The 9,172-nt window shown below is 42.9% G+C and overlaps 1 protein-coding gene across 1 annotated transcript; it reads right to left on the reverse strand.

Annotated features, from left to right (window-relative positions):
• Positions 1-1,011: 1,011 nt before the first annotated feature.
• Positions 1,012-5,061, reverse strand: ABHD10 (abhydrolase domain containing 10, depalmitoylase). Its single transcript, XM_065740860.1, has 5 exons — positions 4,845-5,061; positions 3,419-3,599; positions 2,901-3,012; positions 1,847-1,984; positions 1,012-1,383 (listed from the first exon to the last, which is right to left on the reverse strand). The coding sequence occupies exons 1-5, from the start codon at positions 5,059-5,061 to the stop codon at positions 1,042-1,044; spliced, it is 990 nt and encodes a 329-aa protein (XP_065596932.1). The 3' UTR covers positions 1,012-1,041.
• Positions 5,062-9,172: the final 4,111 nt, after the last annotated feature.

Genomic DNA, 9,172 nt, shown 5'->3' on the forward strand with positions numbered 1-9,172 from the left:
ATAATCACGGGTGATCTATGAGCAGAAAGTTTCAAATTAACTACATTCTGATTTCCCTGTGTCTTTATAACTCACAAAACTTTTCAGGTTTTACTATGTGCAACAGTCACACGACCCAACATGAAGATGACAAGTGCTCAACAATCCATAAACACACACAGCCTTCAGGAATGGAAAGGACCGAGCAATCTGCATATGTTGTCTTTGTTCATTTTTCTCAAACGCACATCATCAAGAGGTGGTAAAGTTTCAGAACTTAAGGAAGACGTGATACTGTTGACTTCACACCAAGATTAAGTACTATTTCCTCAGTGGCAGTCCCATATATTATTTTTTTATGAAAGGAGGGAAGAGATAAGTACTACTGTTGAGCATTTATACAAAAGGGTTCTACCTGTACTTTGAAGCTGTGTCCTTAAGCTCTTAAAATATCTGTAACAGGAGTGAGGTTATTCATCTTTGTTAAGCTTAGTCTTAATCTACTTTAAAGAAATCCCAAATTAACTTATTCCTTATACCCCAAAAATACCATCAGGGTGCACCTTTCATTTCATAATTTAAACACTGCTTAAGAACACTACCATCATTTATTAGTGATCTGTTTACTTCGTATTGTTCACTATTTGTAATAGAAGTATCTTCTGTAAACTTCCATTGTCTTCCACAGATGGATGACATACAACATAATAGCAAAACAACTGTACTGAAACAGAAGCAAAGACATGGGAAATTGAAGTTGTACTGTACAAGATCAACAGTAACAAAACTGAATGAACATTTCAGTACAAAAGGGTAGGAAGCTTGTGGAAAAAAACATTTAGAGGTAGAGGTTCTACACCCAGCAGCAGCACTTCCTTATGTCTTGGTCTATCTGTGCAAATGCAGCATTAAAAAAATACCTGTATTTACAAAACAGAGGTAAGGAATCAGCAGATGGAGCTCCATTTCTACTGTGATAGTCACAACACTACATTAAGAACATGGTTCCTGTCACCGGTGGAAAAGAGGTGTCGGGTTCATCTATTCATGCTACTCTGCAGATTAAGCTAGCACTGCCAACTTGTCAATTAAATCATCGACAGTATTCACAAGAAGCTTTGTGTCTTCCTTCTCACTCATTCGATGCTGGCCAGCTTTGCGGAGGATAACATCCACATCTTTGCTGAGAACACGATCGGCAACTTGCATAGAGATCTGCCAAGGCACATCACCATCCTTCATGCCATGAATAAGTCGGATGGGACACGTTATAGGGATAGGACTATTGAGCACACAGTGATTTTCTGCTTCTCTAATGAAGTCATAGGTCAAGGAGTAATAACCTTCCTCGTTATGCTTCGTTGGAAACTTCCATTCACCTTTTTCTTCTATTTCTTTCTGCGCCTATAAGAAGTGTGAAGTATACAAGACAGATGTTACAATGGGTTTTTTTTTAATGTTTCCATTTATTCCTGCTCTAAACACTCTAAAACGCAGCCTCTTGAAAGCACAATCCTGTTCAACTTACATTCAGTGAGCTGAGTAGGATTCAACCCAATTTTTATGCAAATATAAGATATTTTAACTCTGAAATCCAACACTGTTTAACAACGGGGATCTGACCTCACATCCTGTATGCCACACTAACAAACACAGTGCAGGTACAGTTCACACCACTGTGATACTAGAAGCACAGTACTTTGCAGACATTTTTACTAACGTAAGTTTTCTGCTTACGTCCACCACAAACACAGAAAAAAAATACTGGAAGACTTGCAGGAAAAGTACAGCTTGAACAACAGAACTTTTTTCAAGCGTTTATCTTGACAAATTTTTCAACTGCACAACAGACAACCAACAGCTTTACCTCAATGGGAAGCCTCTTAAAGGACGTCACAAGATGGTCTGCTGCCACAGCTACTCCCACTAGAGCAGCTACTTTATGCGGGCGTGCTATTGCAGCATGCAGCATCAGCCACCCTCCTAAGCTGGAGCCCACCAGAATCTTAAAAGAGGAGAAATAAGCAGTTATTTTATAGGAACCAGCTTTTATTTTCTTTCTACAAAGCATCGACTTTCATCTTGTTAACTAATTAAATCTCGGGCGTAATCCTGCTGTCCTTACCCAGGCAGAACTGTTGTCACCTCCAGTGGAAATTTTGCCTGAGTAAGCACCGCAGAATCTGGCATTTTATTATTCTTTTTGATTGCTCTCTGAGTCTGAAACTGCAAACAAAATGAAAGTTGAAACAATTCAGTATCACATGCATACTTTACTTCTCAAAATAAATGTGCATCACAAAGGCTCTGTGCAGTGACAGAGCTCCACAAAAGCAACTCAGAATACAAAATGTTTTTTTAAACACAATACTAGGTTTTTCTGTGATGCAGATTGACTTTCTTCACTCATTCAGAAAGTAAATGGAGAAGCCAAACACCGTTCCTGCTGCTTTGCTTTTTTTTTTTTTTTAAATCTATTTTATCATGTAGAGCATCTTAACTTTCAACATCCCTGCAAATCCTTCAATTAATGCATCAGCACTGGGACAAAACCTCACTCTTCCACGAGGAGAACTGCACAGCACTGAACAGCTCCTTGTTGCCCATTAGGTGGAACCTCCTCCACAAGCCCCTCCCAGACCTCTTGGGACTGGGCCAGGGCTGATGTAACCCAGTACCAGCGACAGCTCTGCTCCACCGATCCATCTCCTGCCAACCCACACCTTCACAAAACTGTGATCTATTTGTTTGCAAAAGAAGCCCTACAAAAAATATTATTTGAAATGGATCTGCTTGACAGCTAGCAGGTGCAAGTTGTTAAACAGAAGCTACTCTAATCAAGATCTACTGCAGTATATTTTTGATTATACAGTATTCCATCTTCAGGAAAAAATGTCTTATATTTAAGAATGAAATACAACCTGTGGTCCATCTGTAAGTTCATCCAGTACAGACAGAACATCTTTTCGCCACTTCCCGATCGTACACTCCCCCAAGTTCCCCTGTGAACTTCCACATCCCGTATAATCAAATCTGAAAAAGCAACCATCGAAAGTTGTGGTACTACCTACAACACACAAACCAAAACTAAGCAGTATTGCTTAACACAAATTAAACAGAGGACAACATACCACATTGAATATTTTCTTTCTTGGCCCCACACGTCACTAGCAACATAAATCACATCAGAAGTGGCTTATGCACATATGCAAGTATTTGATCATTTCGTATAACCACATCCAAATTAATCAAGTGTAAATTATTTCCAAAATACAATGCCTTGATCTACCTCAGCCCCTCAAGAGACAGAAATTCTATGTTTGAAATGCAAGAGGGACACTCATTAGATTGCATGCAGCACAGCACACACTTCAAATCAAACAGCAAAGTCTACGTATGATACTTATTTCATAATCTCAAGAACAACACTTCTACGTACCTGACGAAGGCATGACCCAGACAGCTGCAGAAGTCTTCCAGGGCAGTTGCTTTCTGACCATTCATATTTGAATGTAAGCCTGGAAGGAAAATAACCCCTGGATTCCTGCCTTTCAGCCTATGGTAGGCTAGATTTGGTCGACCTGGCCGAGTAAGAAAGCTGACTGACTTCCACCTGCAAACTAAAAAAAGAGAGCTATTAAGTACCACCATCAAGTCAGCTCCAGCAGAAGTAATAACATTCTACAAAATGAGATTTCAGGAAATATATGTATGTTATGCAAAATTAAGATACTTAATTTGTTAAGTATCGTAATTTAATTTGGCTCAGGAGAAAAGAAAAATAAGTGTATCCTATAGTCTTCAATACTATAATGTAATGATTTGAAGGTGCTCAGTCAATGTCAATCACATAAGGAGTCCACTCACACTGACTCAAGTTCCTCAGAACTATTTCATCTGAACAGCACTCTTTTCTTTAGACACGAAGCACAAAAAGTTAAAAAGTAAAGCTGTGTTTTCTGCAAATACAGAAAAAATGTATTCAACACAGCTCATAAGGAGAAAGTGTTAAGTGTTGTACACCTACAAATTTCTCCTAAGGTGGCAAAGATCTCCCATCACATGGTCCTGTGCATTCCTCCTGAAGAGGATAAATGATCCCAGCTGTCTTTATCCACAATAAGATACTATTTTGAGAAGCTAAACATTTTACAAATATTTTGCATTTTAAAAAACTTGTTTCGAAGTGACCTGCAATGTACTGTCAGACCAGAGCAGTTTTACCATCAGTAAACTAAAAACTCAACTTTATTTTTGTTAAGGTTGAATACAGCAAGCCAGATGCATTTGGAAAGGAAACACTAACTGTGTGAGCTGTTATTCACATTAACAACCATCCACAAACTGAGCCAGTTTCAAACAAGGAAGAAGGACTGATAAAGGATATGCTATCAAATGAAAACTATGCTGAATTTCAACAGCTGCTACTGCATGTAATCTGAACGTAGCAGTCAGCTCTACCTCTCCTGTGGGTGAAGATAAGTGGCTTGCAGAGAGGTGTTACAAGGAATTAATCTACTATCCCTCTCAGCAAGATAATGTGTTAAACTGAAAGCGTGGGCAGGACTTCTGATAAGATTCTGACACTCTTAATCTTCAGATTAGAGGAAGGCTGGCTCTCGAGTACCATTAATCAATAGTGGAGCACAAAATCTGCACAACCCCAAATAACACATCAGGACAGCTTGGCGGTATAACCACCGGTCAACATACTGCAGGTAGCTGCAGAGGGCAATGAGGTCTCCCCTGAACCTCCCCCAGAGAAGTGCCACCCCACACGAGCACACCCGCCCGCTGACCACACCCCATTCCGCGCCCAGACGGAACTCTCCCGAGCCGGGGGCAGCCCCGGGACCCCTCCTTACCCGGGAGCCCCAGGGCCGCCCTCAGCAGCGGCAGCCCCAGCAGCGGGACCGCGGAGCGGCCACTCAGCCACAGCCCCGCCGCCATGGCCGCCGACCCGCGCCTGCGTCTCACGGGCGGCCAATGGCGGCCGCCTGAGGAGGAGGAGTCCGGCGCCGTAGCGGGCGTTGCGTTGCCCTCAAACGTAGCATACAGCCCAGACTTGCCCCCAGGCGCCATCTCTACGGCAAAATTTTTCCCTTGCGCGTAAAGGGTTTGGTCGCGTAGAAAGGGATGTGATTGAAACAGCTTCCAGAACGTCACTGATTGTGTTGATTGTGTTCCACTGGACTTCGCTTGCTGAGCAGCAGGGTGAAGACTCGTTGTATAAATGTCTGCAAATGCAAACTTTGGGCAAATGCAAATAAGAGAAGGTGAACCATTTGCAGAGACTTCTGCTTCTGATTCCTCTGAGTCCTCGGTTTGCCCTTCTCCTGATCCTCCAGGACAGGATCCAGGGAGATCTGGCGATGTTGCCATAACTTTGGTAATGGACAAAAAGCATTCAGAAACATCTTGAGATGAAAACAAAACCAAATATTCATCTCACACTTCTTCTGAAGAAAGCACTGGCAAAGCCAGCGTTTTCTCTGCCCTCAGCTTTCCAGAGACTGTGAGTGTTGGCTGAAAGTGGCCAGCTTGAGAGCACTCGGTGGGGCCACGATGGAAAATGTAATCAATGAACTTTGCTAACAGAAGAGGTATGAAAATGTTCTGATCTTGGCTGCTTTTTTGTCTCTTGGCAGCTTTTTAGAGGTAGCATTGCTGAGTGGAAGAAATGTGAATAAAGTATATTTGGATTACATCTGACTTTGCACGGAATGGAAAGATAAGTAATGAAGATAGGATGAGTCTCTTTATTTCAATATATTTGCAACACATCTTGTTCTGGTCAGCCTAAGCTGTGGAATTAAACCGAGCGATAGAGCTTTTTAATGCTTATGGTTGTCTTCAGCACTTGAAAGTCTTAGCTCCTCTATCTTGCTGTCTTTCAGTCCTGAACTGATAACATCTAACTCTTCTCCTTTGCATTTTGCAGTTACTTTTCTTTTACACGCTTCTCAAGAGAGATCACCTAGAACTGCTTAAATTTTGCAAGAAAAGAGTAGCCCAGAAGAGATGTGGCTATTCCTTCCCTGCAGGAAGGCCCAATGAGAGCCACCTGAGGAGCAGCACAGGTGCCTGGACCACGCAGGGAGTGAGTACCTGGCCAGGGAGGAGCCTGCTGGCAGTGGATCCAGAAGCCAGCACACAGACAGCGGCACTTATGGGGTCCCGGCCACTCAAACACACCAAGAAAGCCACCACTCAGGCCCAGGGCAATGCTGCTCCAACCCTGCCCGACCTTGTTGCAGCAGCAGGGAGCAAATGGTGCCAACCTCTAGCCCGGTCTCTCCTGCCACCAAGCAGCAGCCAGACCTTAGGTGCCACTCTACAGCATTGCTCCTCCACTTCACAACGCTCTGCCCTTCTCGGCACACAGTTTTACACATGGCCCACCATGACAAGAGCTTCCCTAACGCCAAGCACTGGGGCTGCAGGGTCCTCGGGCTGCCCTGTTGTACCATAGCCCATCCTTTGTAACGGCCACGATGGCAGCAACCATCCTGACACCACCCAACTGGCGGCCCCAGGCAGCCCTGCACTGCCCATCAAGCAGCTGCAGCTCTCACAGTGCAGGTTCATCAGTTGGTAGTTCATAGACTGATAGCTCTGGAAATAAGATGTTGGAATAATGAATGTTTTCAATTGCTGTGTGCTTTTAGACATTAATTAATTTATTCATTTAATGGTGAAATTTCAGACTGAATTTTATGTTGTCTCTCAAAAGGAAGTAGTAACAATGGTTCTAACATCAGTGTAATGGTTTTCTGTTTCAGTCAAGCTCTAGATAATTAGCCATAGAGAGTAAAAGACTGGGTCATGTTCTATGTATGTGAAACACGCTCTGTAATTAAGCAAGTGAAGCAGAAAGCCTCTTTGGTACGGAGGATGGTGGCTGACAGAAACACAGGGAGCCCTGGCAGGAGCATTATATCACACTCCCACAGACTCGCCATAGCAAACACCACGTGCTTACCATGGTGGAAGCAACCACTGGATGGCTGAAAACGTCTCCTGCAGTCCGTGCACCCACCCCAAATCCTACCCTGGGCCCTGAAAAGCAAATCTTGTGGGACGTGGCATCCTGGAAAGGACTGAGTCAGACAACAGGACTCATTTCTGAAATAACCTATCGACACTCTAAGGCAAGGAGCATGGCACGGGGTGGGCACAGCACAGGTGCTGTCACGCGCCGGCCTCTGGGAAGTCGAGCAGTACAACGGACTGTGAGGGACTGCGCCGAGAGCAGTGGGCCCTGGGACAGTCAAACACGGGGACACACATCCAGCAAATGCCACCTGGTCTGCCAGCACCCGGGGATCTCCAGCCAAGCTGGCCCTGCCCGGTCAAACCCCATACCACTGTGGAAGGGCAGAGAGTGCTGGGGTGCATGTGAGGGACGTGCTGGGCCAGACAGTCCGGGTATTCCTGCCTTGGGCAGAGGCAAGATCCTCCATGGGACTGCTTCTGATCAAGGACCTGAGTGCATGAGGTGGGTAATGCTGAAGGATGGGGATGTCTGCTGTGTAGCTCAGGGTGCTTTGTTGCTGGGTGACAACAGCTCATATTTTAAACTGCATGATGTCAATTGCTATGTAATGCTGCATGTCATCATCACTATGGTTATTATATGCCTTATCAACAGTATTATGGTAAGAACCACTCAGATTAAAGAAGAATGAATTCTGATGGAATCAGAACTATCTCCAGCATGCAGCAATCCAGCAGCATGCATCATCCCTCCTGCCCTGACACACTCTTACAGCAGATGGAGCCCAATGGCATGGACTAATGAACCCCACAGGCACTATACAGGGATGGCCTATGGTCTACAAGAATGATAGGTGTATCTACACACCAAAAATCAAGATAGCTATGATGGCAATTAGTTGGAATGTATGGGAAACTGTGGGATCTGAGAGTGATGTAAATGGTATGGAAAAAGGGGTAGATACTATCTCATTTTCAGCTCCTCCTCATAGGTCTTCCCTTCTAGACCCTTCATTTGTAACTTCATTTGAGAATTTATTTTCCATAACTCTTTCATGGGGAAACACATGGAACAGTTAAATCTGTATTGAGAAACACAATATTGTTTGCACAAGTGTATAAAATATTACTTAAAAAACAAATCAGGAATCAAGTGTACATTTAAAACAAGCGTATTTTTAAAAATGTTTATTGAAATGCCTTCATTGCATCATGCAGGATACAAAAATCATGATTAGAAAACCTTTATAACTATACTAAGAAGTAAAATCAAGATACGTCAGGGAAAAATAATAATTACATATACCAAAGCAATTCATTCTGATAGTGTTTTTAAATTGTTGGATTACAAGCTGTGATCTGCACAGATGATAACAGCTATCCTGTGATAACTGTCCCTTCTTTCATGATTCAAGTCAAAACTGACAAATGTCATGCTAGAGCAATTATATCACCTGTGTGTACCACACAAAGAAGAATGCATCCCGTCTTAACAGATACAGGGTTAAAAGAGTACAACAAAAATATTCTGCCAGCAAACTTGTTTTGCTTTCAGTTTTTCATTTGCTTCATCAAAAGCCATTTGCTTTCCACCATGAAAAATGCCTAATGTGCTTTCTTTTATTACACAAACAAATCACATAGCACAAGTTTTGACTACTGAAATAGAACCTCATTAAAGTCAAAGAAACTCTCCAGAAGTTCAGTCCACCTAAGTTTTGCAATATTACCCAAGGATTTGGGATTTGTAAGTGATTTTTAAATAGGAGACCACGGTACCCTCCCTATTTTTGTTGTTCTAGGAGTCTCAATCCCTGACACTGAAAATTTTCACGCTTTTTAACCATACACTGCTCAGTGTAAACTCTTAGAGCTTGCCTTTCTATTTTGATTCTGACAGCTTTACTCTGGATAAGCTTTAAAAAAAGTCTGCTTGGCTAAAAACATCGCTTCAAAGAATTTAGATAGGCAGATACTTCAATACTTGCTTCACAGAGACCAACATTTGAGGTTTCACCAAAGTGTTCATTTGGCACAGAGAAAGATCAGAACCACATCAGGTGGGACCTGGCTACGTAAAATCGCTGCGGGGTCCACAATCAGCTCAATCCATTCAGCATGGAAGACTACAAAAGTCTTCCTGATGACAAAAGTTAATCCATGCTTCCATTTCATGTCCTTGTGGATAAAGCTGTCT

This window comes from Cyrtonyx montezumae, unplaced genomic scaffold (assembly GCF_038088225.1).
Source record: "Cyrtonyx montezumae isolate F1298 unplaced genomic scaffold, pur_monq_1.0 scaffold_3, whole genome shotgun sequence".
NCBI classification, from domain to species: Eukaryota; Metazoa; Chordata; class Aves; order Galliformes; family Odontophoridae; genus Cyrtonyx; species Cyrtonyx montezumae.

What these genes read in the sequence shown, in the direction of transcription:
- ABHD10 (XM_065740860.1), bottom strand. Translation starts at nt 5,061, where the DNA reads ATGGCGCCTGGGGGCAAGTCTGGGCTGTATGCTACGTTTGAGGGCAAC. An exon ending in GGCGGCCCTGGGGCTCCCGG is followed by an intron (nt 3,600 to 4,844) that starts GTAAGGAGGGGT and finishes CTCTTTTTTTAG; the next exon opens with TTTGCAGGTGGAAGTCAGTC. An exon ending in TTAAGAGGCTTCCCATTGAG is followed by an intron (nt 1,384 to 1,846) that starts GTAAAGCTGTTG and finishes CACTTCTTATAG; the next exon opens with GCGCAGAAAGAAATAGAAGA.